This window comes from Artibeus jamaicensis, unplaced genomic scaffold (assembly GCF_021234435.1).
Source record: "Artibeus jamaicensis isolate MK-2021 breed Jamaican fruit bat unplaced genomic scaffold, CSHL_Jam_final contig_76, whole genome shotgun sequence".
Taxonomy (NCBI): domain Eukaryota; kingdom Metazoa; phylum Chordata; class Mammalia; order Chiroptera; family Phyllostomidae; genus Artibeus; species Artibeus jamaicensis.
Window position 1 is genome coordinate 27,152,333 of NW_026521954.1, and position 27,104 is coordinate 27,179,436.

General features: G+C 63.2%; 1 protein-coding gene across 2 annotated transcripts; it reads left to right on the forward strand.

Annotated features, from left to right (window-relative positions):
* Positions 1-101: 101 nt before the first annotated feature.
* LETM1 (leucine zipper and EF-hand containing transmembrane protein 1) lies at positions 102-26,558 on the forward strand. 2 transcript variants are annotated; one of them, XM_037126851.2, is made up of 14 exons: positions 102-440; positions 4,367-4,427; positions 10,744-11,191; positions 11,475-11,618; positions 11,977-12,114; positions 12,680-12,883; positions 17,429-17,548; positions 18,658-18,789; positions 19,092-19,235; positions 19,355-19,483; positions 22,264-22,398; positions 23,241-23,431; positions 23,811-23,949; positions 24,236-26,558. In XM_037126851.2, exons 1-14 carry the CDS (start codon positions 365-367, stop codon positions 24,383-24,385), a joined length of 2,211 nt encoding a protein of 736 aa, XP_036982746.2. In that variant the 5' UTR covers positions 102-364; the 3' UTR covers positions 24,386-26,558. The 2 variants fall into 2 exon arrangements, with proteins under 2 accessions (XP_036982746.2, XP_036982745.2); XM_037126850.2 differs by having other exon boundaries at positions 103-440; positions 19,352-19,483.
* The last annotated feature ends 546 nt before the right edge of the window (positions 26,559-27,104 follow it).

Sequence of the window (27,104 nt, forward strand, 5' to 3'; positions counted from 1 at the left end):
CCATACGCCCGCGCGGTGGAGGCGCAGCCCGGACCAGAATGCTGTGCGTGGGGCCGGCCGCGGGGCACGCCGGGACCGGTAGTAAATCGCGAGGCACGCCGGGACCGCCCTCACCTGGCCGGCGGCGGGAGCCGGAGGGGCCCAATGGGAGTGTCGCCCGGTCGCCCCGCCCCGTGCCGCCGGACGTATGTGCCGGGTTATGGTCGCCGCCGGTGCCGGCTCCTTGAGCTGAGCACCCGCCTCAGGGAACCAACCGCCGCCCTCAACCGTCCGCGCGGGTGGGCGGAGGCGCCTCCGACCCAGCGAGTTGCCGCGAAGGAGGAGGCGACAGCAGGAGGCCGGCACGTCCGCCGTAGCCGGGCACATGGCGTCCATCTTACTGAGGAGCTGCCGGGGCCCGCCTGTCCGCCTCCCGGCGCCCGGCGCCGCCGCCCGAAGGGGTAAGCGCACGGCCCACGGCGTGGGCCCGGTGGCCTGGGAGGGACCGAAACGGGCGACACTGACCCCGGCGCTGGGTTAGTGCTGCACTCGAACGCGGCCCGGGGCAGGGGTCACCCCGGGTTGGGGCCTTGGACGGCCCTGCCCCTATGCCTCGCCCGGGCGGCGGTGGGTGCCGTGCGTTCGGGACAGCCCAGCGCGGGCGGTGGCTTGTGACTCACTCGCGCTGTGACCTTAGCCGCCCTGTCGCTGGCCGCGGCTTCCAGAGCGGCTTCGGAAAGTTCTGCAGGGAGCGCGCTGACAGCCAGCCCCGGGACGCTCGTGGCGCTGCTCTGCGGGCTGAGCTCGGTGGCACGCGCAGCCCATCGCGAGGGTAGCCGTGTTCTTGAGTTCCTTCCCTAGCTCTTGAGATGAAGTGGCGGGCGGGCTGGCAGACCCTGGCGAGGAGGACCTGCGGGTTTGCGGGGCGTCCATGGGACCGACTTGGTGCTTTGGGGTGCCTGTAGAGGGTCCCCAGACCTTGCCGTGCGGGGCCCCGGCCAGGTCCATGGTGCCCAGAGCCTCGGAGACCCTCGCGGTGACGTGGAATCACACCTACTGCCGGGCGCTTCGGGGTCCATGTGCTGGGTGCCTGCACTCTCTCAGCCTCTCTCTTTTCTGTCGTTACCTTCTGGAGTCTGTTCTTTATTTGTAAGATTGGGGCAAAGACAAAACTTGCCCTGTAAGACTGAGAGTCAGGTAAGGTGATGTACTTTGCGGTGCTTCACAGTTTCCCAAGATACTGCAAGAAAGAGACGCGATTCTTGCCGTTTTTGGAGGTAGCTACTGGGACCTCGACCCCGCTGGGCTGGGCTAAGCTGGGCTGGGCTGGGCTGGGCTGGGCTGGGCTGGGCTGGGCCGGGCCAGAGCCTGGCCGGGCAGGTGCCTTGCTGCCTCTTGCTCCTGGTGAAGGGCGCGGATGGAGCGCTTTGGCGTCTTCGTGTTCCGGTAACCTACGGTTTGGAGTTGGCCAGACCTTTCTGGGGTTGTGCTCCTTCAGCAGTACGAGTTTTTCCTGAGATTATGACCCAGCTACAGCTGGTTTGCTGGGGGCCCTGCACGCTGCGGTGCCGTGTTTTTTGCTGGATACATCGCTGCATTGACATAGGACGCCACTATGATTCTTTGTCCCAATTACTGAGTTAACATTGCTACGTTGTTATTTACTGTGGACGCATCCCGTCCACTTCCCTTTACACGGATACCTGTTTGGCCTGGGGCGCACTTTCCTGTTGACAGACTGTCCTACTGCACACACTGTGTTTGGTCCCATTTGCCCTTAGTCTTCTCTTGGCTGTGACAGCTCCTGACTTCCCCTGGCCGGTTTGAGGGGGTTGCAGACACACCGTAGGATGCCCCTGGTGGGGTTCATCTGATGTTTTCATGGGGTCAGTCTGGGGTTATGGGTTTGGGGGAGAAGTGTCCCTGTAGCACCCGGTGCAGTGTGATTTATAGCTGTCACGCGGCATTGGTGGGTGATGAGGTGCTGCCCAGCTGGCCCCTCCTCTGCAGTGACTGCACTTTGGCCGTTTCACACCCTGCTCTTGCGGAGGGGATGTTGAGTGCCAGGCATACTTGGGAGTAGGCTGGTCTGCCTGGAGGTGGGCTGACCAGATTGGCTGTGGGCGGGTATGAGAGCAGCAGCCCACAGGGATGTCCCGCCTCTGGCCCGCCTTGAACTAGAGGGCTGGGGAGGAGCAGCCTGGAGGTCTGGGAGTGGGTGTGTGTGAAGGGCCCGTGGCCCTCTGAGTGCTCTGCCTGCAGCAGCTGGGGGTGGGGATTGGAGCGTGGACGAGTGTGGTCTCCGGGAAGCCAGGTAAAGGAAGGTGTGGGATGTAAAGAAATATGAATGGTTCTGCCCCCTCCCTGGCCTGCTCCACATCTGCAAGGGGTGTGAACCACACACCCCCTTCTACCTGCTGCCGGAGCTCTGAAAGGTCATGAGATTTCCAGAGTGATCCAGATGTGTCCTGTGATTTATAATGAGCCCCTTTTCTCTAACCTGAGTTTATGCCAATGAGGTACCTGTACTCAATGGCCTGGACTTTCCAACCCCACCCCCAACCTCCAGGGAGAAGGTGGGTCTGGAGAATGATTCACTCACCATTGGCCAAAAACAGGATCCATCACACCTAGGTGACAAGGATACAAATTCCTCAACAGCTGGCTCAGGAGCTTTGTAGTCCTTGGTGGCCCCACAGGGGACAGAAGCTCTTGTGTTCAGGACTCTTCTGGACCTCCAGCTGTGTACCTCTGGGTCTGGTCGTTTATCTGTAGCCTTTATGGTACACTGTAACAGTGAGGAGAGCAGGATCGGAGTCCTGAAGCCGTCCTGTGTCAAATTATCAAAACCAGGGGCTTCATGGGAACCCCTGCATTTGTAGTTGACAGAGTGGGCGGCCTGGGCACCCTGCCTGCAGCTGACATGCGAAGTGGGGACCCAGCCTTCCCCTGCGGTCCGTGCCGAGTCTGGGCAGCGTCAGGAGTGACTTGCAGGATGCCCAGCGGGCGTGGGAGAGTTGTTGTTGGACAGGAGACAAGATAAGGGGGCTCCCAGAAGGAGGGGTGGCCCACGGACCACACCCCTGCTGCCGAGGGGATGGGAGGAGAGCCCTGGGGTAGGCTGGGGAAGCCTTCAGAGTCTGAGGGGCAGGTAGAAGGAGGTGTGGTTCACGCCCCTTGCAGATGTGGGGCAGGCCAGGGGGCCCTGGGAGCTATGACGGCCACCCTCTTGCTGGACCACCTGCATAGCAGGAGCTGTTTCTCAGTCAGCCGGAGGTGGGGGCTGCCCCAGGCACAGGGGAGGGGGCTTCTGTTTGGGAGACAACTGGGGGGGTGCTCCTCCACTGGAGTAGTGTTTTCTTCACTGGTGCCTTTTAATTTGGACTGAAACTGTAGCCTCTGAGTCCTGGCAGCTGAGCCCTCAAGCCCAGCCCCCACCCTAGAACTCAGCTGGCATCCACCTACCAGGTCCTGAATTTAACGTTGGATGGAACTAGCCTTCTGCACAAGAAAGGGGGGTTGTGCCCGGGTTGACACTGGCCTCCTGTTGGGTTACATAAGTGACCACCGGAAGGCCGCGTCCCCAGAGGGTCCACTGGGAGCAGAAGGTTGGGTCCACCTTGCCCGGCTGCGCCGAGGGTGCCCAGTTGTGGAGCCTGTTCGCTGCCCTGCCCACCTTCCCTCCTGCCCTCCCCTCCCAGCCTCTGGCCACCCAGACCTGCTCCAGGAGCTCCTGCCTTCCAGGCGCACTGCCCAGCATCCCATCAGAGTCGGTCTTGTCCCCTCACAGACCACTCCCAGCACAGGGTCTGATCCCGGGCAGGCCTGACCGTCAGTCCTGTGGGTGAACCTGGAGCCTAGGCAGGCCCATGGGGGCTAGATGCCACATACACGGGTCTTAACGTTGCACTCTGTGCTGTCATTAGCGTCGGACCCAGAAATAAATGGCTTGCTCTTGGCATTTGTCTGTCCATCATTCTCTGCCCTTGCCCCCTCCTGTGAGCAGGGAGGACTTCAGGTCACTGTTACATGGCCCTCGCTCACACTGTGGGGCTGCCTGTGCATGGGGCCATGTGTGCTTTGGCCATTGCCCACCAGAGCCAAGCTGGAGCAAGGCAGACTGGTCCCACGTGGGGGACCTGCAGGTTGGACTTCATGGGCCCTTGCCAGGTGGAGCCTAGTGTCCCTGCTTGGGAAGCGAGGGGCCCAGGGCTGCCTCGAGACACTACGTCCCTCTCGAGGGCAGACCCTGCCCCTGGCAGCATTGTGAAGCCCCCCAGCGTGCAGACAGGCCCCCTGCAGCGCACCTCACGGCAGGGGCACCCTCTCAGATCCCGAGAGGTGGCGTCCGCAGACTGACTGTTGTCTCCCTTTGTTTTTGTCACAGGTGGTCTGGGGGATCACGCTTGTCTCAGCTGTGCCAGCACCGTGGGGTTGACAGGCTGCGTGTAAGTAAATGAGTGTCGCTGTCCGCCCGGAGCACACGTGACCCCCAGGGAGGTGGCACCATCTGCTCTTTGTCTCTCTTCTCTTTCGCTTTGTCCTTCAATTTGAAATATATAACCCCATCCACTGATGAGTCTGTGGAAAGTAGATGAACGTTTACAGTCCCGGTGCCTGTGACAAATGTCATTGGGGTTTTGGTGTATTTTACTCTGGTCCTTTTTCTTGTGTGTTGGGTTCTCCGACACCCAGTGGCACCCATACAGTGCGTCTTTGCACAGTGTGCGCTGAGTGGGACCGATCTTTTCTGCTGCCATGCGGCCGCCCTTTGTGGGGGGCCATCGTGGATTCATGCCAGAAGACGCAGGACGTGGGGAGGCGGCGTTGTCGCCGTAGGGCTCTGTCGGCCCCGGGCAGGCCCTGCCTCACTTGCGCACTCCTTGCACTCCTGCACAGAGGCGTGTGCCGAGTGAGTGCTGGCCATGGGGCGTGCCCCTGCCGAGTTCTGGGGTCGCAGCTGGAACGTGGGGGACTTCCCTTTGGTGAGAGAGCTCCGTGGTGCTGCTGCAAGGCCGGAGGGCTTCCTGGAGGCGGTGGCACCCACCCTTCCCTGTCCGCCATCCCATATGCACTTGAACATCTTCTGGGGCTGCCGTGCTCTCCCACCTGCCATCCCCTCTGCTTAGCATCTGTTGGTGGTCTGCCTCAGGCCCCCTGTCAGGCCCGTGTTGGGACACCCAGGCCTCTGTCCTGGCACCAGGTCCCTGTCCACCTGCCCGGATAGCCAGAGCAGAGCTCCTCTCTCCTGACGCCCCCAGCTCCTTCCGTCGGAGGGTGCAGGACCTCCCGCCCGAGTGCCGCCCGGCCGGCCCCCCGCCCTGGCTGTGGAGCCCTGGGTCTTCAGGGGTCTCCTTCCTCCTTCGAGACGATCGACTCGTCACCTCGTCTGGGCTAGAAGGCTTTTCTGGAGGATGCTTTCCAGGACAGATTTCATTCTGTAAAATAAAAACCTGGTTGGTAGCGCAAGCCCATTTTCTATTTGAAGGCCTTACAGCGTGCTCGGGTGCACAGCCAGCTTGCAGGGCCTGTCACCCCCCCGCCGGTGTCCCTGAGGGGGAGCTGGCAAGAGGGCGGCGTCCCTGAGGGCACAGCAGTGCCTGTCTGAGGACCCCTCCCCGCTGCCAGTGCTGCGGCTCCGAACTTTGATGTTACTCAGGTTTCTGCAGTGCGGGGCTTGTCCTGAAACCGTTCTGTTTATGGCGTGGACCCTCAGGTGTTTCAGCATAGGACAGCTTTACTTTTGGGCTTTCTAGATTTCATTCGGAAGTGAACTTTTTAGCCTTCCAGTGGCATTTCAGGGCTCTGGGGCCTGTGGGTGGCTGGAAACAGGGCGGCTCAGTGGCCTGAGGGTACTGGCGTGTTGGAGGCGAACGGAGGGAGAGGAGCATCTATGTAAGAGTAGAAGATCGATGTGCTGCCTCTCCCGTGTTCCCTGGACGGGGACCTAACTGCACCCTGGACGTGTCCTGTCCAGCAACCCTTTGTTCTGTGGGATGACACCCACCCCGCTGAGCCACACCAGTCCGGCAGGGCATGGAGTCTCTGCTTTCCGAGTACTGATGGCTGAGACAGGTTAGGGCTGCTGCGGGGCCGGGCCGCCCTGCGGGAAGCAGCCCAGGTGTGGGGGCCCCAGAGCTGGCGGGGCCTGTCTCCCCACGCAGGGCGTCCGTTGTCCGTGGTGGTCTGTGCCCACCGTTCACCTTAGTGAGCTCCCCCACCTCTCGTGTTTGGGGGACCAGACCTTGCACCTCTTCTTTCTGGACAACCCCCTAGTGGAACTTGAGAATTCTTTCAGGTCTTTGCAGAATTGTAATTGGAATGTCAGTACCCATAAAATCACTGGGGAATAGTAACTTTTAAAGTTGCACACTGTGTTCCCAGGTGTAAATGTTTCATTAGAGTCTTTTCTCTCTCAGAAGAAGGGCTGTCATTCCCGTTCCGTAGGCCGCCTGTGCTGCCTTTCCGACAGCCCCAGATGTGACCCGTGGGGCAGGCCCAAGAGTCCGCACAGTGTTTCCCCTTTCACCGTCGCCGTGCGGATTTGGGTGTTCTGAGTGTGTCAGCCGTCTCCCCCGGTAGAGCGTTGATTCTTCTCAGCTAATGTCTGGTTTGACGGCTGTCAACTTCAGCTGGTCTGCCCACCTGGGGAGCATCGTCCAGCGAGAATGTCCAGCACGAGAGTTCGCAAACCACTTTTGACACATTCGGTCAATCACAGCACCTTCTGCACACACTGCATCTTTTTTCACACTTCAGTCATATTTTTACCTTCCTTGAAATAATAAAGCATAATGTGCCAGAAATGTTACGTATTTTCTTCCATCTTCCATATTAAAAGGCTGCAGAGAAACTCACCCATTTTGATAAGTTTTTAAATGCACACTGATGTGACATCTGTCACAGTACAGTCTAACAGCGTTGTTCAAGTGACGTTAAAGACAAGTAAGCACTAGGAAACCCACCGTACGGGAAAAAAGCAAGCGACCTTCCAGCCGACCTGGCACGTGGTGGCAGGGTGCCAGGCCTCTGGCCCCACAGTCCTTTCTCGGGGATCGTTACTCGGACATGCCTGCTTCCCCGTGCCGGCCCCCAGACCCAGCCCTTCTGGGCCTCCCCAGCCACTGTTGTGACGCCTCTGCAGGCAGGCCTGGGACTGTCCTCTGCCCGCTTTTGTCTCTCTCTTCCCAGCGCTCTGGGCACTGTGAGCCACTCCCGCTCACCGCAGGAGCCAGGCCGTGGTCGGGACGGCCCGGCCGCTCTGGCAGCGCAGCCCAGCTCACCCGCTGTACGCCAGCCCCGTGCGAGGCGGGCTGCTGCCTCTCTGCTGCAGAGTGTTCTTGTAGGGAGTGGGTGTTGGGTTTATCCAACACTGTTTTAGGGTTCAAGTGCACCTGCGCTCCAGGTTCAGGCTAGAGCACGAAAGTGCCCTGGCCTGGCGGCTCTGCTGTCGGAGGGTCGTCCCGATGCACCGAGGCTGTGGGTCGACCCCCAGGTCAGGGCGCGGGCAGGACTCTCGCCCAGCGAGCGTGCGGTGAATGGGCAGCAGGCCCGTGGCCCTCTCTCTCTCTCTCCCCGTCCTGCTCCGAAATGAGTGAAGTTAGGAAAAGTGGAGGTTGAGCTTCATTGATGTAACTTTATTATAAGTTCATGATTTCTAGGAAGTTAAAGAGTAAGAACGAGAAGACTTTTGCAGAACTCAATACAGTTCAAATTAGGAATTATAGAAGAGAGCCAAACTCTTATGTCTCAGTATCCAAAAACTTTATTTTCATTTTCACCCCACAGTATAGGAACACTTGAGTCACACAGGTAAGTGACTGCTGTGGTAACCGTTTATGTCCGTTATTGTGAGCTCTGTCCTCACGTGAAGGGTCCAGACCCCTGCAGGGTGGGTGGGTGGGGCATCTCCGGTCCATGACCACGTCGCCAATGCCCGCCCGGGTCCCGGCAGTGAAGGCAGGACGGGCGCGCCCGGCTCTGAGTAGGCAGCCGGCCGTGAAGCGGCACACTGCTTTGCAGCCTCACGCGGCGGGGAGACCGGTGTGGTGGGGGGTTGTTCGTACTCCTGTGACTGCTCACAAGACTGTGGGGACACCAGCATGTTGGTGACAGGAGCCCCCTGCACGCTCAGCACTGGGCATCTCAGGGCCTCGGGCCCCACAGCGGGTGGGAGCTGCAGGCCGTGGTCTCCGGTCCCCCGGGCGGGGAGGCTCTGCTCCTCCGGAGCCTCCCTCCTCGGTCACGGTGCTGCTTGGTGTCATGTCATCTCTGCTGGCCACGTGTCCCCGAAGAGCAGGGTGGCTTGTGAAGGGTCAGCACCCTCTCAGGCCAGGCCTCGGGCCATTGTCTTGGGGAGCTGTTCCTTCCAGGGGGACTTGTTAGCCAGAGCTTAGTGACCTGCAGGGTCGTGCAGGTGGCATGTTCACACCTGGCTTCAGGGTCGGCGGGGCTGCGTTGGGGCCCGGCATCCGGTGGCTGTGCAGCCGGCCCGGCGCTGCCGAGTCTCCTCGCACAGGCCTGGAGTGGCGCTGGGTTGAGGTGGATGCCCGTGTCGGTACCCTGAAGTTAGACAAGCCACTGATGGGCATTTCCAAGCTTTTTTTTTTTTATATGAAAGATTTTATTTAGTTATTTTTAGAGAGAAGGGAAGGAGAAAGAGGAGGAGAGAAACATTAATGTGTGGTTGCCTCTCACTCCCTGCACGACCTGGCCCACAACCTAGGCATCTGCCCTGACTGGGAATCGAACCACTGACCCTTTGGTATGCAGGCCAGCACTCAATCTACTGAGCCACACCAGCCAGGGCTCCAAGCTTTTTTAAAAGATATATTTTTGAAGATTTTATTTTATTTTTTGAAATTATTTTATTGTTCAATTACAGTTGTCTGTATTATCTCCCCACCCTTAAAGACTTTATCTATTTATTTTTAGAGAGGGGAAAGGAGGGAGAAGGAGAGGGAGAGAAACATCAACATGTGCTTGCCTCTCGTCCACCCCTACTGGGTACCTGGTCCATGACCTAGACATATGCCCCAACTGGGAATCGAACCTGCTACCCTTTGGTTTGCAGGTTGGTGCTCAATCCACTGAGCCGCCACATCAAGGCTAGATGGGAGTTTTTAAAATAGTAAATGACACAGTTCTACGCCTTTGAAAATGGCTAAGCCTTTCTGGCTAGCGTGTTAGTGACAGATGCTTGCAAGCAGCAGCCCGGGCCTCGTGGGCCCTTGCGGGGCACACCGTGTGCTCCTCAGCTCAGTCTGTCTGCACACGTCTGTCTGTGCTGCCCCGGCCACTGCTGATGCCAGGCCTCCTTGTAGGAGCCACTCGAGCGTCGGAAATTGGCTGTTTCCCCAGAGGGTTGGCTCAGCACAGCTGAGCTCTGGGCGGGCACTGTCCTCGCCGCACCAGAGCTGAGTGGGTCCAGGGCCACTGGCGGCAGCTGGTCCCCCAGCCTCAGGTGGTCGAGGGCGCATGACTGTCGGGTGGGGAGAATTGGAGGGACCCCCCAGGACAGGAGAGAGGCCAGCAGTGCCCGGTGCGGGCTGTACCTGCCCAGCACAGGCTGCGAGCTTGCCCTTCAGCACCCCCTCTATAAATGGGGCGGCTGCTCCAGCAGTCCCCCAGCTTTCTTCCAGCCCCGACCAGCGGCTTCCCAGAGGGTTTGATGGGGCAGTGGAAACAGCTGCCATCTCTGTGCCGGGGGTCGCTGGGTGCCGGACACCTTCCTGGGTACTTTGTGCATCGGTGTAGTAGGACACACCTTTACAAAGGATGCTCTTGAAGCAGAGAGACTAAGTTACTTCCCAAGGTCACACCGCAGTGAGTAGTGGAGCTGGAGATGAACTGGGGTAGTCCGCCCGTGAGCTCAGGTCTGTGTTGTGGGCGTCACGCGGTGGGCGGGGACAAGTGGGAAGGAGCTGCGATGCCTCTGAAGTTCGTGGGAGCCTGTGGCCGCCTAGCGGTGGGTTTGTGCACTGCAGGGAGAGGCTCCCGACGGTGCCGCCCTTGGAAGACTGGCACTGGAAGAGGAGGGTGGGCTCGTCTGTCCCAGTTTGTGTCGTGCACAGTGAACACCGGCCCTGGGCTCTGGCCGGGCACCGGGTGCTGTGGGCAGGTGCTGAGTGTGCAGCCGCACCAGCCCAGGATGTGCAGGCTGGCGTGCCCTGGCTGCGGTCCGCCCAGGCTGCCCATGGGCTTCAGAGTGTGGACAGAGGGGGCTCTGAAGGGCTCACCTACAGACGCCCCTGTGGCTTCCCATGGGGCCTGACGGAGCCCTCACGGCCAGTGGGGGACCGAGTGTGCGGGTTGGAGTCCGGAGTGGTGTGGGCTAGGGGGACAGGGCTGCAGGTCGGGCCAGAGCGAGCCCGGGACCTGCCTGGGTGCTGCAGGGGCAGGGATGCCAGCGTGGAGCCGAGGGGAGAACGTGGGCTTTGGGCAGCAGTTCTTGGTTCCTGCCATTTTGCACCGATGCCTTTGGGGCAGCTGATTCAGGGGCCTGGGTCCCCCTCGACTGGGGCATCCTCGCTGGTTTTCAGGAACTGCAGGTTTTTGTAGAAAGTGGCCTGGTAGGGCGAGGACCACCATGCCCCACACCCCACCTTCTGATCCTCAGTCGGGGGGAACAGGCCTCGGACCACTGCCGGGTCTGTCTGCCCCCGGGTCCTTCGCTGCCCGCATTCGTGTCCATCCCGCCCGCGGGCACAGGAAGCGGGGGCGGGGCCTATTCAGTCAGAGATGGTGTCCTTTCCCTTTTTCCAGGCACGTTCCTCTGGGCCGCGCTCCCGTGCACCCCAAGTACTTTTGCTTCGGAGGCGGCCCCCTGGGTCGCCGGACACCGAGGCTCCAGCACGTGGGCGCGGTGGCCCGAGTGCAGTGGGCACTGGGCCCGGAGGGTCTGCTGGGCCCCACGCCACGCTCGCTGCCCGCACGCTGCTGGCACTCGTCGCCCCCGCTGGGTGACGACTCGATGGTGGAGAAGTCTCTCAAGTCCTTGAAGGACAAGAACAAGAAGCTGGAGGAGGGAGGCCCCGTGTACAGCCCCCCTTCCGAGGTGGCCGTGAAGAAGTCGCTGGGGCAGCGGGTCCTGGACGAGCTGCGGCACTACTACCACGGCTTCCGCCTGCTCTGGATCGACACCAAGATCGCCGCGCGCATGCTCTGGCGCATCCTCAACGGCCACACCCTGACTCGCCGCGAGCGCCGCCAGGTAGGGCGAGCTGCCTCCTCGGCCCCCACCCCATCCCCTGTGGGCATTTCTCTGGGGGCCCGGGCGCTCTACAGCCCTGGGCTGCTTTTCCGGGTCAGTGCCATGGGTCAGTGCCTCTGGGGGCGGGGGTTGCTCCGGGCAGGGCGTGGGCTCCTGTCCAGCTTTCCTGCAGGCCGTGGTGGATGGCAGTGGCCCTCAGGAGCTGCCCCGCGAGCTGTTGGGGGCCTGGGGCTCCCAGTTGCATGGGCCTGCCGGTGGCCTCTGACCACGCTGCTCTCCCCAGTTCCTCCGGATCTGTGCTGACCTCTTCCGCCTGGTGCCCTTTCTTGTCTTCGTGGTGGTGCCCTTCATGGAGTTCCTGCTGCCCATCGCTGTGAAGCTCTTCCCCAACATGCTGCCGTCCACCTTTGAGACCCAGTCCAGCAAGGTGGCCTCCTGCGGCAGCTGCCGTGACATTCTGTACTCCTTTGGGATTGCCGTGCGGCGCAAGGGGCACCCACCAGGCGCTGGGGCTCGGGGCTGTCCCTCCTAAATGCATTTGAAAGCATGGCTTCTCTGGGCCCGGGCTGGGGCCTGTGTGTGGGGTGGGGCCCGGGCTGGTCCCGTGCAGGCCTTCCTGTGTCCATCGGTGCTTTGGGGGTGTACCTTTCCAGCCACGTGTGTGCTCTGGCCAACCTGCTCGGGTCCCACAGAGCGTACGGGCTGGGGGGCTGGGGGAGCAGGTTCCAGCACTGCGCCCTGGGGACCCCAGGGGACAAGTGCAGCGCCCTGTGTCCGCCCCACAGGAGGAGAGGCTCAAGAAGGAGCTGCGGGTCAAGCTGGAGCTGGCCAAGTTCCTTCAGGACACCATTGAGGAGATGGCCTTGAAGAACAAGGCAGCCAAGGGGAACGCCACCAAAGACTTCTCCGTGTTCTTCCAGAAGGTGCCCTGGCGCTCCGGAGTCCTCCCGGCCTCAGCCCACAGGCCCTGCGTGCACCTGCCTTACCTGGGAGTGGCCCTCGTAGCCATTCTCCCTTTTTCTGCTGTAGCGACAGGGGTGCTCCTAGGTGGGCGGTGGAGCCTGGCGAGGCCGAGCCTCTGCAGAGAGCGTGACCCCCGACCCCTACTCCCCTGCCTGTGTCTGACTTCATGGCAGCCCCTGGGGTGGGGGGTACTGTGGCACATGAGAGATGCGAAGACCTGCAGTCACGACAGGCTGGGGGGCCAGGCTGGTTGAGGAGAGACCCCAAGGCTGCTCCACGGTCACCTCCAAGGCGGGAGAGGGAGGCGAGGCCTGCTGGTGGGCAGTGAGGGGCCCGTGGCCTCCTGCAGTCACTGGCCTTGCCCTGTGGGCCCGGCGTCCAGGAGGGTGGAGTCCGAGGGGCCCTCCCGGCCTGCTCCTGCCTCCTCCCAGGGAGGGGCGGTGTGGGGTGAGAGTGTGTGCGTGCGTTGCGCGTGTGCCGGGGAACCGGCCTCGGCCGCGGGCAACCCTTGCCCTTGCCTGGCAGATCCGAGAGACTGGGGAGAGGCCCAGCAACGAGGAGATCCTGCGCTTCTCCAAGCTGTTCGAGGACGAGCTGACGCTGGACAACCTGACTCGGCCGCAGCTGGTCGCGCTGTGCAAGCTGCTGGAGCTGCAGTCCATGGGCACCAACAGCTTCCTGCGCTTCCAGCTCACCATGCGGCTGCGCTCCATCAAGGCCGACGACAAGGTGGGCGCAGGAGGGCGGGGCGGGCCTAGCCGGTGGGGCGCCGGCCCAGACCGCAGCTCTGGGACGGCAGCGTTGGGCCCTGCAGCCCCTGCGGCCTCTCCCTGGCCGCCAGGTGCGGTGAGCAGGTGGGAGGCCTCGGTGGGAGAGGGAAGCGGCGGTCGGCAGCCTGCCGTCGACCTGCTCTGACCGGGGAGTCGAACCCACAGCCTCGGTGTGCGCCCCGACTGGGAATCGAACGTGCAACCTTCCAGTGTGTGGGGGCCATACTCCCGCCCACGGAGCCAACCGGCCGGGGCGGAAGGGTGAATTTTCATGCCTGCCTGGTGCTTCGTCACAAGAGAGCTTCGTAACTTAACTGCTTTAGCCTTTCCTTTGCTGCCCTAAACAACACTCCACTAAGTGTTAGCGTGGACTTTTACCCAAGATCTCTGGTAATTTCCTTGAACGGTGACCTGGAATTAGGCCTCCGAGTAAGAGGCAGGAAGTCGAGAGCAGGCCCGGCCGCCGTGTGCCTGGGCTGCTCCGGAGCCTCCGGGAGGGTCCTTCTCCTCGGCGGCGCCTGTCACCTCGGTGTCCGTGGGTCCGGTGTTCCAGCCACATGTCTGTCTGTCGGGCTGTTTCGTCCATCGTCTGTCCCACCTGTCAGGTGGCACTCAGCCTCCTGCCTTCCCTCGTTGTGCATAGGTGCAGTGTTTTGTCCTCCTGTCAGCGTGGTCCTTGTCACTCTGGCAGGTTCCCCCAAGGTGACAGCCCTCCCACAGCTCCTGGCAGGGCCGCCCCTCTGTCCCAGGGCTTCTCTGCGCACTCGTGTCCTCCTGCTGTCGCCGGGTGGTGCCGCGTGCCCGCAGTGAGCAGTGGTCCCCGGCCTTCCTGCCCGTGGCCCCCATCCCGACGGCCCACCCTGAACTGGCATCTCGGGACGGCTCCCAGTGTCCATGGTGTGGGCGTCTGGTCTGCCTTTGGGTTCCGGGCGCTTTTCTGGGTGCAGAGCTCCAGGCTGCTGTTCAGTGGGTGGGGGCCAGGTGGCATTCCTGCCAACGTGTCCATCTGGCGGCCTCTGAGGTTTGCTGTGTGGTCGGAATTGGGCCACTACACAGCGATGCTGCACCAGGTGTGTCTATTTCGCCACCGCCCTGTCCCCAGAGTTCAGAGTCCCCGCCGCCTTGGAGTCCCACCCACAGCCCCCCACACCGTCCGGCGCCGGCCTCTCCCCCCGGGTCCGATCCTCCTGGGCCGACCTGCGCCCCTGGTCTCAGTCCCAGGAATGCAGTTCGGGGCTCTGCTTCTTTAGAGAAATCTCACTTCTCATATAAAGCTGCTCCATCTTTCCTGTGTTCTTCAACATGTTAATTTTGGTTTGTGCTTTTTCCTGTAACAGCACAAAATAGAGGTCTTTGTTTCCTCAGTTTTGCTTGTTCGTAGTGTTGAGTTATTTCAATACAAATCTTGTCTAAAACATCAGAGAGGTTCTGGGTGCCTTTCTCTTCCCGCAGCCCCCCGTCACGGCCATTGCCTGAACCAGGGCTGGACCTGCCGTTCGGACGAGCCCCCTGTGCTCGCGGCCCCCGCACGGCACAGCCTGGCGCCCCGGCCATGTACCAGCGGGTTCACCCAGCTCCTCCCCTCTGCCCGCTTAGCCTGACACCGGGCACCAGGGTGGTTCCCACGTCTTGCTTCGCCTCTCGGGACTGTAGCCTTCAAGGCCTGTCTGCTCCAGCAGCCCCTGGCACACCCTGTTTCTCCTTAGCTCGATGGGATGTCTCTGCCCCTTAGCAGTGGCCTGAGGCCTGGACTCAGCTGCTGCACGTGGGCCTGCAGAAGGCCAGCTCATGCTTCGTGCTGGCCTGGCCCAGCCCGCAGACAAGTGCCCTAACCCCGGCTGTCTCCGCTCTCTGGTGCTGTGTGTGCATGGGTGCTGCATCCTGCTGTCTCTGGCTTCTCCATGTGTCCCCGTGGGGCTGGTCTGGGGGAGATGCTCCTCGGGGCAGGTGGCACTCCCAGGACGGGGGCACTCGTCTCTGCTGTGCCGTGAACCCTGTTTCTGGGGGGGCACTCGTGACGTTGCTCTGCCCGGGAGCCAGAGGCGGGAGCAGCCCTCCAGCTGCCACTCAGCCCCTTGCTCACGGAGCGCCCGCGTGAGCAGGCAGGAAGCCTGCCCGGACAGGAAGCAGAAGGCAGACGTGAGGAGACGCAGACGTGGGGAGAAGAGACCCTGGGACCCCAGGATGGATGGGGCGGGTCGTCTTGGCACCCGCAGGTTCCAGCCTTGGGGCTGCAGATGCTGGCAGGGGCGAAGCCCACTCTGCCACAGCGCAGGACGGGGCTGCCCAGAGGGACAGACGACTCCAGCCAGGACCCCCATCTCACTAAGCAGTCCCAAGACGCTCCTTCCTCCTGGGGTGGAGTCAGAAGCCAGGTGGGGCCAGTAATGAGGTGCCCCTGCCCCTCCCAACAGAAACTTGGCACCTCGGTCCTGGGGGCCTGCCGAGGCCCAGTGGGCAGCCTGGCAGGAGCGCGGCAGCACCCGGCCCCTGGGGTGCAGGTCCCAGGGTTGGCAGGTGGTGCCGAGGGCTCAGTGCCCGCGAAAGGGGCCTGTCGTTTGTGGTTCCCTGGAAACGGCCACAGTGCCATTTGGGGCCTCGGGAGACCTCGGCCGCCAGGGCCAGGAAGCAGATGCAGCAGTGAGGGAAAGCAGAGGCCCCAGTCTCGGTCTTTGTTGCTGTGGTGGTGGGAGTGGCCAGCTGGGGACAGTCTGGGTGGGGCAGGAAGTGCAACACAGGCTGGGGCTCGGGGCCAGAGGAGTTAAATAAGATTTTCGCACACCCAGGACAGCTGGGCTGCTTGAGAGATGTGAATAACTTTGGCCATTAGGTTGGACCCACTGATGCTGTGTTATCAGTTACAAAATCTACCTCTAACCCCGTGCCAGAGCCATGCCAGACGGAGCCAGCTCAGTCAGGCAATTGGAATAAGATCCAGAGTCTTATAACGTAGTGCTCAGAGCACCTGAGTTCAGCAGGAAGTATCCCCTCGTGCCTAGAACCAGAAGGGTCCCAGAGCAAGCGGAAATGGTAACCTGTGGGTGCCGGTGCCGAGATGACAGGCTAAAGACACCAGGTAGGGTCTCACAGCCGCCGCTGTGCGCCCAGAGACAACGTCTCAGCAAAGAAAAGGGAGAACCGAGCGGACGTTCCACGCAAAGTGCGGTCAGGAGTAGAAGGCCGGGCAGAAGGACCCGGTCAGTGCGAGGCCGCGGGAATCGCCCCGAACCGCCGGAGAGGAACCAGTGAAGAACCAGTGTGCGCCCAGGGCCCCTGGGGGCTCCGGGAGGAGAAGGGGCCGGGCAGAGCTCAGGAAGTGGGCACAGGCGGACGGCGAGCACTTCCCGGGTCCAGCAGCGGACAAGCCTGCGAGTTTCAGCCACCGAGGGGACCTCGCACAGGACAGACCTAAAGAAACCCCGTCGAGACGCGTCGCAGCCAGACAGATGCCTCCGGACGCGCGCGGTGTCGAGAGCAGCGTCTTGCCTGCAGCAAAAAGGGCACGGGCAGCAGCGGCTTCTCATCGGGTGCCGCGGAGGCCCCGTGGGAGTGGGCAGGCCCTCTCGCCTGCCAGAAAAAAGCCCAGAACCCTGTCCAGCCCCGGAGGAACGCGGAGCACGCGAGACACTGGCAGGTGGGGACACTGGCAGGTGGGGACACTGGCAGGTGGCCCGAGGGGTGTGTGACCCGCAAGCTCGCCCAGCAGGACCCGGCGGAGGCTCGCTGAGCAGAGGGCGCGGGGCGGGAGCCTCGGCGCAGCAGGAGAGCGGCAAACCCGACGTGGCCTCCCCGTGTGGCTTCCAGACCCTCGGTGGTCGAGGCAGAAGTGACGGTGTGTGCTGCCTGCCTCTCCAGGCAGACGGAGGGGCGAGGAGGGTGGGAAACGGTGCCGGCCGGGCGGCCCAGGGGGCTGGAGCGTTGTCTGTGCACCAGAAGGGCCTGGGTTCGGGTCCTGGTTGGGGCACATCCAGGAGGCAGCCAGTCGGCGTTTTCCTCTCCGTCTCTCTGAAGCCGGTGACTGTCTTCAGGTGGGCGCCCGAAACTGCGTCTTGGCTGGGTGGCTCCGTCAGTCACAGCATCACCCCAGTGCACGGGGCCTTCCTTGTCCCTCGGGCTCGGGAGGGGCTTGGGCGGAGGCCCAGAGCCATCTTGGGCGCCTCAGGGTCACCCCACCCTGCGTCACAGACACAGCCGGCTCCGCGAGGGTGGGCTGGGAGGCGAGGACCTGTGCCGGGTCCGGCAGGCGTGGCAGGGCCTGGGCGGAGGTGTGCTTCGGCACTCGTCTCCGGGCTGGTCCTGGCCGTCCTGCGCTCCCCCAGCCCCCTCCCTATCGGACAGCCCTGTCCCTGCAAACCAGGGACCAGGCCGCAGCTTATCTGTCACTTGGCAGAGCACATTAGGAGAGTGGCTCGTTATGGGACACTTGGTTCACAAGTGTGTGGCACAAACACCGTAAACCCCCAGCAGCTTTCAAAGATGGTAACGAGTCACCTTTGTTTTCCAGCTGATTGCTGAGGAGGGTGTGGACAGCCTCAACGTCAAGGAGCTGCAGGCCGCATGCCGGGCGCGGGGCATGCGGGCCCTTGGCGTCACCGAGGACCGCCTGCGGGACCAGCTGAAGCAGGTGCATGGTCACAGGCCCGACTGGGCCCCCCGCCCAGTGAGGTCTTAGGGGCTCCTTCTGAGTCAGCCCAGCTCAGGCTCCTGGGGACCGCGTGGGGGGGTGGGGGGCATGTCCAGGGGCCGGAGGCCCGCTGTGGTCTCCGCCCATGTCCGGCTGCATCGCACCCGGTGCTGTGAGGCGGCGCTAGTCCTCCGCAGCAGCTTGTGGTGGCAGTAACGTCCTTCCTGCCTCTCTCTGCCATCGCCTGTGCACAAGGGAGGGTCTGGCGAACTGCTCGCCTTTCAGACCAGGGCTTGTCTCTCACCTGGGCCAGGGTCTCGGTGCTCCTCTCCGGCAGCTTGGGGGGCCGCCCTGTCCCCCTGCCACCATCAGACCTGGGACGGGCAGCACTTGGAGCGATTCGCTCTTCAGTCAGATGGCAGAAAGCATGCGGGGGCCTGACGGTTCGACTCCCAACCGCCAGGGCCGTCTGCACGTCCTCCTGGTGGAGGCAGGCACACGCGCCGTCGGTCCCGGACACACACACACTGTCACGCAGCGTGTTCTCACCTCTTGACCTGTCGCTGGCTGCGTCTTCTGTGCAGCCCCCAGTGGCCTGCTCTGCGGTTCAGTAGACTGAGTGCCGGCCTGTGAAGCAAAGAGTTGCAGGTTCAATTCCTAGTCAGGGCACATGCCTGGTCCCCAGTGGGGGGCGCTCTAGGGGCAGCCACACACTGATGCTTGTCTCTCCTCATTTCTCCTTCCCTTCCTCTCTCTCTGAAAATAAATCAGTAAAGTCTTAAAGAAGATAGTCTAAAGTGGTGCCTGGCCCACGGTAGGTGTGTGAACCCCAAATGTTGAGTGAATTCACAAATACCACCTTTGGGGCTTTCGTGCCATTTTAGAGTGAAGACTTTGCTGGCAGTGAGTCTGGTTTTGCTCAGTATTTCCCAGGCCCCGAGGCCTGGCTGCTGGGCACCAACTCAAGGGCCTTTGGCCACTTGTGCTCGGCCGGCTCAGGCAGCTTCGAGTCACAGAATGAGACAGTGAACCAGCCTGGAGCAAAGTTCCAGGGTCAGAGCCCTCTCCAGGCCAGCAGGTGAGTCTGGGTCTTGAACTCCCAACTGCAGTGGCTGGAGCTACACCTGCACCAGGAGATCCCGACCTCGCTGCTCATCCTGTCCCGGGCCATGTACCTCCCAGACACCCTGTCGCCCGCTGACCAGCTCAAGTCCACGCTGCAGACGCTCCCAGAGATAGTGGTGGGTTTGCCAGGAGACCTCTCTGTTGCCCACGCCCCTGAGGGCAGGGACCCTGGAAACACCACCCAGCCCCTGGCCTCGGGCACCTGTGTGCCACCCACTCACCCTTCCCCTTCTCAGGCCTGCCCTGTCCCTGAAGGGCGAGGGCTCCCGTGAGGCGTGCAGAAGGGGGTCCTCGGGGGCCTGGAGGGGTTTCCCAGCAGTGCGCCCTGCCCCCGCCGCGGGGGGGGGGGCACGGGGTTGCCTGGGTCTCTCTGGTGGCGGCAGGCCCCGGCTCACTGCCGGACCCGCCCTCTCCAAAGGCGAAGGAGGCGCAGGTGAAGGTGGCCGAGGTGGAGGGGGAGCAGGTGGACAACAAGGCGAAGCTGGAGGCCACGCTGCAGGAGGAGGCGGCCATCCGGCAGGAGCTCCAGGAGAAGGAGCGGCAGAGGCTCTCCGAGGCCCAGGTGAGGGTCGCGGGGCGGGCCCCTTCTCTCCTCCTGGAGTGGTGGGGGCGGGGGCGGGGGGGCACTGCGGGGACAGGACTCGGCCGCCCCTGAGCCGGCCCTGGCCTGGGTTTCAGAAGGAAGCGGCGCCGAAAGCAGTGGAGGCTGCTGCCGGGAGTCCCGAGGCCGAGCTGCAGCCGGAAGTGCCAGACGAGGTTCTGCCGTCGGAGGCCATGAAGGACGCCGCCCCCGTCCTGCAAGGCGTGCAGGTGCGTGGTGCCTGCACCCACCCGGGAGGGAAGCAGCCGCAGAGCTGAGCAGCTGGGCGGGACGGGCCAGCGAGCAGGAGGACGGGCTGCCGGTCATGGGCGCTCCGGGCCCCCACAGAGAAAGTGGGTCTCCAGGCCCCTTGTCAGCCAAGTGGGGCGGTGGCAGGGGACACTGTGTGGTCCCTCCACAGAGGCCGTCTTTTGTCACCCTCTGTCACCTTCTCTGGTGTCCTGCGATGTGCTGTGTCCCCTGGGGGTGCTTGTCCCTGGGACCCTTGCCCTCTGGGCACAGCCTGTTCCTGGAGCGGGACTCCTCCCCTCTGCGGCCTCCCGGTGGGCGGAGCAGCTTCCTGGCTCGTTGTGGGGAGCAGATGTCTATTGGCCAGACGGTCACGGCACCCCGGGTGGGACCGCAAGGCCATGAGGCTGCGGGAGGCGCTGGGGAATGACACCTGAGGTGGACTCCTGACAGGCAGCGAGGGTTGGTCAGTGGCCTTGGCGGGGGAGGCCGTGGAGCAGCGGCGGGAGGGAACTGCAGGGCGCAGTGTGGGGGCTGAGACCTCGGGAAGGTTCGGACTCGTCACAAGAAAAGACGGAGCCCCCAGACTGGGGGCTCTTGTGGTCAGCGGCCTAGGGCCTACGGGGTCTGTGTGTCGGGCGGTGGCAGTAGGTGGGGTAGGGTGGGGCTGTCCAGAGCCGTGGGGGCTGCTTTTGGACACTGGTGTGGCTTGGAATAAGCCGGGGGTGGGGGGCTCTGCTTCATTTTGCTGACAGCGGTGAGGCCCAGAAAGAGGCCAGGTCACCCCTGGGACACAGTCCAGGGAACAGTCGGAGACAAACATGGGTGCCACTGTGAAGAGGCCTTGAGGACAGGGGGAGGTCCGAGGACCCTGGCTGGGCTGGGAGCGTACGTGTTCGTGTGTCTCCAGCACGGGGGTTAGGGACAGAGATAGCAGAGCTGTTTTTCACGGTAGGGACAGCCGGGCCGAGGTGCAACTGGCTGGTGCACTGAGCAGGAGTGGGAGGAGGGCCCCGGACAGCGGCGGTCTGCACTCAGACAGACCCCCCGCCCTGTTTCCTGGGGTTGAAGATTTAGGGTCAGAGGACAATGCGAACTCCCAGGAGAACTTGGGGACCGAGGGCTGCCAAAGATGTGTTGGCAGGAAGTACGGACTTTGAGAAATGACGGAGAGGAGCTAGGGTTTGTTGAAGGGGTGCGCTAGAGCGTGGGGACCCGGGTCCCCACAGACCTGGGCTCCTCAGGTGGAGAAGCCGGGCAGCTCCGCCCCCGCCAAGAAGTGCAGCTCGTGGCCGAACAGCTTCCACAGATGCCTCCTCAGCTTCCCCTGCTTCCCCGGTGAAGGTGCTGGGGGTCCCTGTGGGCGGGAGCGGCCTTGCGGTGCTGCCGGCGCCTGGAGGGCGGGTGGGAGAGGGGCGTCCCCAGCTCGTTCCAAGACGAGTGTGCCGCGGGCCAGACCAGGCTCGAGAGAGCCGGCCTCGTGTCTGAGGAGCCCCGCACTGGAAGGCAGCTGTTGTGTGGCAAGGGTGACACATTGCGGCTTCCTGGGGTTTTCCAGGAAACGGAAAAGCAACCTGTGTCGTCCGAGGGTTAAGAGAGTCAGCAGGACACCACGAGTGGTCACTTGCGTGGGCAGGAGGATGGGCTGACCACCCAGCGTGTGTTCTGTGGTGGGAAGTGTCCCCGGAGGGCCTGAGGGGGCACGCTCTGCCCCACGGGGCCCCGCGCTCACGCGCTGGTGCAGCGGCTGCCTCACCACCCTGCTGTCACGCTGAGGGTCCGGCCGGCGGTGACAGGAGAGAGCGAACCAAGGGGCCAGCCAGGAGGAGGTGAGGCCCGTGGCCGCAGACCACCTGAAGATCAGTGTGCGCTTCTGTGCTACTGATGTCTAACTAATCAGAAATCGTACACTTCAAAAGCACGTCATTTTATTTAAAGGTTTGACTTATTTTTAGGGGGGAAGGGAGCAAGAAAGAAAGGGAGAGAAACATCGATGTGGGGGAGACACCCCCACTGGCTGCCTCTCACACGCCCACTGAGGGCCCGGCCCCACCCGGGTGGATGCCTCGACTGGGACCTGAACCAGTGACCTTTGAGTTTGCAGGTCTGCGTTCAGTCCACTGAGCCACACTGGCCGGGACTTAAAAGCATCGATAAAAGGGTCTATTTGGGGACAGGTTTGACAGTAGGTACCCAAGACCCACGCGGTGCACCCTGCCCGCACTGCGGACACACTGCGCTGTCTGAGCGGTGGGTGTGAGTAGGGCCAGGCAAACGGGGGCCTCCGCACCCGCAGGTGTGGGGGTTCGGGAGACCAGCGCGGCCCCAGCCACTCTCCTGTCGGGCTCACAGTCACTCGGGAGCGATTGTGGGAGGTCGGAGGACCTGGCACAGCCAGGACAGTAGGCGAGCCAGTCTGGCATCCCCTCTGAGTGGGACCTGCACTGTCCACAGTCTTGGGGACACGCTCGGGACCTCGGTGTCAGAGCAGCAGTCAGGTGGAGGTCCACATGTGTGGAGTTCCCACGTCGAGAACCAGGCTTGAGACAGGAGGCAGGTCAGGGTGGGAGGGAGGGGTCCCGGGGCGCGAGGAAGCCTGGGGAACAGGTGCTTCTCCCTCGAGTGTCCACATGTCAGTCCACACGTCCTGTCGAGAAGAAGGCGGGGCCCGTGCACGCAGCCGGGACGCCACCGTTCGAGGTGGCCGCCACAGGCACGAGGGGTCCCCTCCACCCAGGGCTCTGCTCTGTCTCTTCCCCAGGGAGAGGAGATCACCAAGGAGGAGATCGACCTCCTCAGTGACGCCTGTTCGAAGCTGAAGGAGCAGAAGTTGTCCCTGACGAAGGAGAAGGAGGAGCTGGAGCTGCTGAAGGGCGACGTGCAGGACTACAGCGAGGTTCGGGGCCAGGGCTCGCCCCGGGGTGGCGTGTGTTTCCGCCAGACCCACGGCTTCCAGTGGCACCGAAGGGCGTCTGGAGGGAAGGGGGGATCTGAGCGAGTCTCCCTCAGTCCCGGCAGCCACTGCAGCTGCCCTGCTCGCTGTGCCTGCGGGCGACGGGCTCCGTCTGGTGCTGTGGGCTCGGGCAGGTAGGGGCAGGGGGCCTGGCCGGCTGGCGCGAAGACCCTCCCTCTCGTGCCCGATTTCCCGACTTTGTCTTGGAGTGGGGACTGGTTCTTCGTTTTTTATGGAAAACTGCCCTTTTTACTTATCAGTAGTACTTCCTAACCTGACTTCAAAGAGCTACGTTTTCATAGCTCTGCGGGGGAAAGGTGACGAGTTTCCAGCTTGGAAAAGATAACCGCCATTGTTCCAACTTCCCCTGACACAGCCCTTTGCTCTTGGGCTTCTCCAGGAGCCAGGGTTTGTCAGACACCCAGCCTTCTCCTCGTCCTCCCAGCCTCCCCTGCCCTCTTTGCTCCTGGCAGAAGGGGCACAGGATTGAAGAAGACTCTCTCCGCTCCTTGATTCCTCCGTCCGTTTCCTAACTCCTTTAACAGACGGGAAAGCCGAGGCTCAGAACGGCTCCCGCTCCCTTTGCTGCAAATAGGGACTGGGTCTGCAGAGACCAGGGCACCCCCAGCGCCCGGCCGCACGGGGCGCCCCCACGGTGGGGTTGGCGCTTCTCCGGCACCGGCTGCGGCTCACTGCTGCGTGGCGCTGGTTCAGATTAATTACAGGGCAGACTTCATTGTAAGTGTTTTTAGAACAATCTTTTGACAACAAAATACTTTCCTTAGGACTTGCAAGAGATTAAGAAGGAACTCTCGAAGACCGGCAAGGAGATGGACGTGGAAGAGTCCAAAGCCAGCAAGCGGCTGACCAAGCGGGTGCAGCAGATGATCGGGCAGATCGATGGGCTTCTGGCGCAGCTGGAGGCCGACCAGCAGGCCGGCAAGCTGGGCGCAGCCACCCCGGGCTCCCTCGAAGGGTGAGTGTGGGTGTGGGCGCCAGGACTGCCTCCACCCAGAACAAAGCTGCCTCCCCCTCCCAGGTGGTCGTAGCTGCCCCTCAGCACCCCGGGGACCAGGCTCAGGTCGTCCTCAGGTTGCAGGCCCCTCACCTGCAGGCTGGGCCAGCATCGCCTCCTGGGTCGGCCTGCTGTGCTGTGTGGGCCCCCTGTCTCCCTGGGCAGGAGGCAGCTCCCCCACTGGCCCCGGTGCAGACAGGCCTGAGGGGGATGCCTGGGGCTCTCGGGGCTGCGTTAGGCGTCCCCGCCGGCTGGGCGTGCTCACGGGGAGGCGGGCCTGGCCTGGGGGCCTGGGGCTGTGGGTGCGGGCGGTGCCACGTGCGGGCTCCCCCTTTCCCAGAGAGACGGTCATCAGCGTCAGCGAGCTCATCAGTGCCATGAGGCAAATCAAGCACATTCCGGAAAGCAAGCTCATCAGCCTGGCCTCAGCATTGGACGAGAACAAGGACGGCAAGGTCAACATCAACGACCTGGCCAAGGTGGGCACGCTGCTGGGGCCGTGGCGAGGGCGTGGGGAGGTCGTGGGTGGGCAGCCCCCTCGGGAGGAGTGCCAGCTGCCCGGAGCTGGGCACGGCGTCCACCGGGCCAGGCGAGGACGAGCACCAGCACGCACAGTCCGACGGCCCAGCCCCACGAGGATGTGTTCCCGCGGCCTGGGGCCCGGAAACGCACGAGGGCCCCCGGTGGGCCGGTGCCGCACGGAGCGCCGGCGGCTTTCTCAGCCTGGTGGTCCAGACCCCTGAGTCCCCGTCTTTCCCTGTGCAGGTGATCGAGCTGGTGGACAAGGAAGACATTCACGTCTCCACCAGCCAGGTGGCCGAGATCGTGGCGGTGCTGGGGAAGGAGGAGAAGGTGGAGGAGAAGGAGAAGGCCAAGGAGAGGGCGGAGCGGGAGGCCGCCGAGGTGCAGGGGTAGCCGCCGCGGCGCAGCTGCTCGGAGGCGACCCTTGGGGACACAACCGATGTTTTACCTGGAGCAAATCAGGAACGTCCGTCATCAAGTAACTTAATTTTCGCCATTCCACGGAGAGTCAGCCTGGAGTCCCCACGCCCCCCGGGGGCCACATCCTGGCCGTGGCCGTCCCCGGAGGAGGGAGGACCGGCGCGTGGACTCCAGCCCACCCTTGGCCCAGGGCAGGAGGTCTGGTCCGAGGGCCCGGACGCCTGAGACGTGGTGTCCAGAGACCCGCCTGCTGAGGACACGCCCGGCCCGCGCGGCAGCCCCACAGGGTTGCGCTCCAGTGGTGGCGTCATGTCTCGGTCGGGCTTCCCACTCTGTGTCAGCCCCTCCGCCACCGACCCGTATTTCCACCTGACCCTGTACCGACTAACAAGCACAGAGCGCCCCCACGACAGCCTGCCTCGCTCACAGCCCCAGGTGTAACGTGGGGCCGAGGCACCAATGAAGCCCTGAAAACGAAGCGTTTCCGTTCGAGTGATTATTGTGCTGTGGTGGCGTTTGGAACGTTTCCTACTTAGGCTGCTGGCACCTTGCTGCCCCCTTGGTCGCCTGGAGCAGATGCCCCTGCGTCCGGTGTCCTGCGGGGCCTGGACCGTCCAGCCCTGTCACTCAGGGGCTGCGTGGCCCCGAGTTCCGCTGCCACGGCCCAGCTCCTTCCCCAGGGGCAGGCTAGTGGCCACTCCTGGCCCGTGGGGGGCACCCTGGGGCTTGCAGAAAGGCTCAGGGTGCAGCCCTGGTTCCCGGTGGCCTCAGCTCTGTCCGACCCGCCCCTCGGAGGCCGGAATGTCCTTTCAGGGCAGGGGTGTCAGACTCGCGTTCACTGGGGGCCACATCAGCCTCATGGTTGCCTTCAAAGAGCTGAAACAATGTTAGGACTGTATAAATGTACAGTTCAGCTCCTAAAGGATTTGAAATTACGCTCGGCTCTTTGAAGGCAACGGCGCGGCTGATGTGGCCCCCAGTGAGGAGGAGTCCGGCACCCCAGTCGAGGGGAACCCCGACATGGAACACGGGAGCAGAGTGGCCCAGTCGGTCAGGGAGGAGCGGGGAGACTCGCTCAGCTACTGGGAGCTCTTCGCTGCCCCCGAGGAGACCGGTCCACGGGGACGGTTTGTGGTCTTGGGTGTGGGCCCCTGTGCGGCGGCTGCAGCGTCCCCGCCAGCCTGGCCTTCTGCTCTGGGTGCCACCCTCGTGTCCCTGCCTCCTGTGTTTCTGTGGCCCGGTGTCCGGCTGTCCTCGGCCAGGCCAGGCTCCCTGTGCGTCCCCTCTGCTGCCTCCCGAGTTGTCTGCAGTTCCACGGAGGAACTTGGGCCCGGGGCTGCCGGGGCTGCCGGGGCTGCTGGCCGGAGCCGCCTCCAACTGTGAGGCCGGCGGCCATCCGCGCCCCCCTCGTTTCTGTGTTTGTTTTCACCGTCCTTCACCGCGCTCACCACAGCTGGGACCAGTGCCCGGGCCAGCGTAGAAACCTGTGGGCCCGGGAAGGAAGGCCTCGTGGGGCGAGGGCGTGAAGGGGCAGCTGTGCAGGCCGCCCGTGTGCACGGGAGCCAGCGTCCACACCTGCTGGGGAGCAAGCCGGGAATGCTCGCACGTGTGTCTGCACGCAGATGCCCGCTTCTCTGCGGAGTTCAGGGCGTTGGCCCGTGGCTGCTGCAGCTGCTCTGGGGACCCAGCAGGGACATCCTCAAAACGCAGGCAGGGCGTGGGTCTCGGGGCCAGCATGCGGCCCCTGGGCTTGTGTGCACTGGCTCCGCCTCCACGCGTCCCCCTGGGGCCCCAGATCTGCCTGCGTAAGCACCTTCAGAAAAAATGTTTATTAAAGTGTCAAATTAATGTTTCTGTAACAGCTCAAAGCAGGGCCCAGGATCCAGGTGGACAGAGCCCCAGCCGCCCGGCACCTGCCTTGGGGACCGCTGTGGCTCAGGCCCAGTTCCAGCCTCACACGGGGGCTGCCAGTGAATGGCCAAGGGTGTGGATGGTGCCGGGACCCTCTGCCTCCAGAGTGCAGGCCTGGGCATCCCCGCTCTGTGACAGTGTGCCCTCCGTGTCCCCAGAGGGCTGCTGTGCTGGTGCCTGGACACCCAGTCTGATGTACGGAGGGGGTGAATAAAGCTTTGTCTTGGTGACCGTGCCACGCAGTGGTTGGTTTTTCTGGCTGGTGAGGTGGTCGCTGCCTGACCGGGTCCTCCACCCTCAGTGGGTGCCTTGGACTTGGGGGTCCAACTGTACACCCAGCAGAGTATAGTTCTGTTCCGAAAGACCCAGGGCCCCTGGGCTTGGGGATAATGATGACCAAGGACACAGCCGCCACTGTGGGCGTGGGGCAGTGTCATGGAGGAGGTGGGGCTTGTCTCCCCGAAGCCTGCTCCCCAAGGAGCCGTGGGCTGCTGGCAGGGGCGCTGTCCCTAGGAGGAGAACGGAGGCCTGGGGAGAGCACCACCCACGGGGGTCCCAGTGGCAGGCAGGACAGGCACAGCTGGTCTCCCCTCAGCCCCTCAGCGGATAGGCCCCACACCCTAGCGTGTCTGCCCTGTCTCTGGAGGCCTCGCCCTGCACTGGCCCCAGGCTCCTTGGGGGATGTGTGGGCCACTTGGAGCCTTGCCAGGAGTCAGCGCCCTGTCCAAGGGCCACCCTCCCTGAGCCTAGCTGTGGCCTCAGCCCTTGCCATGCCCAGGTG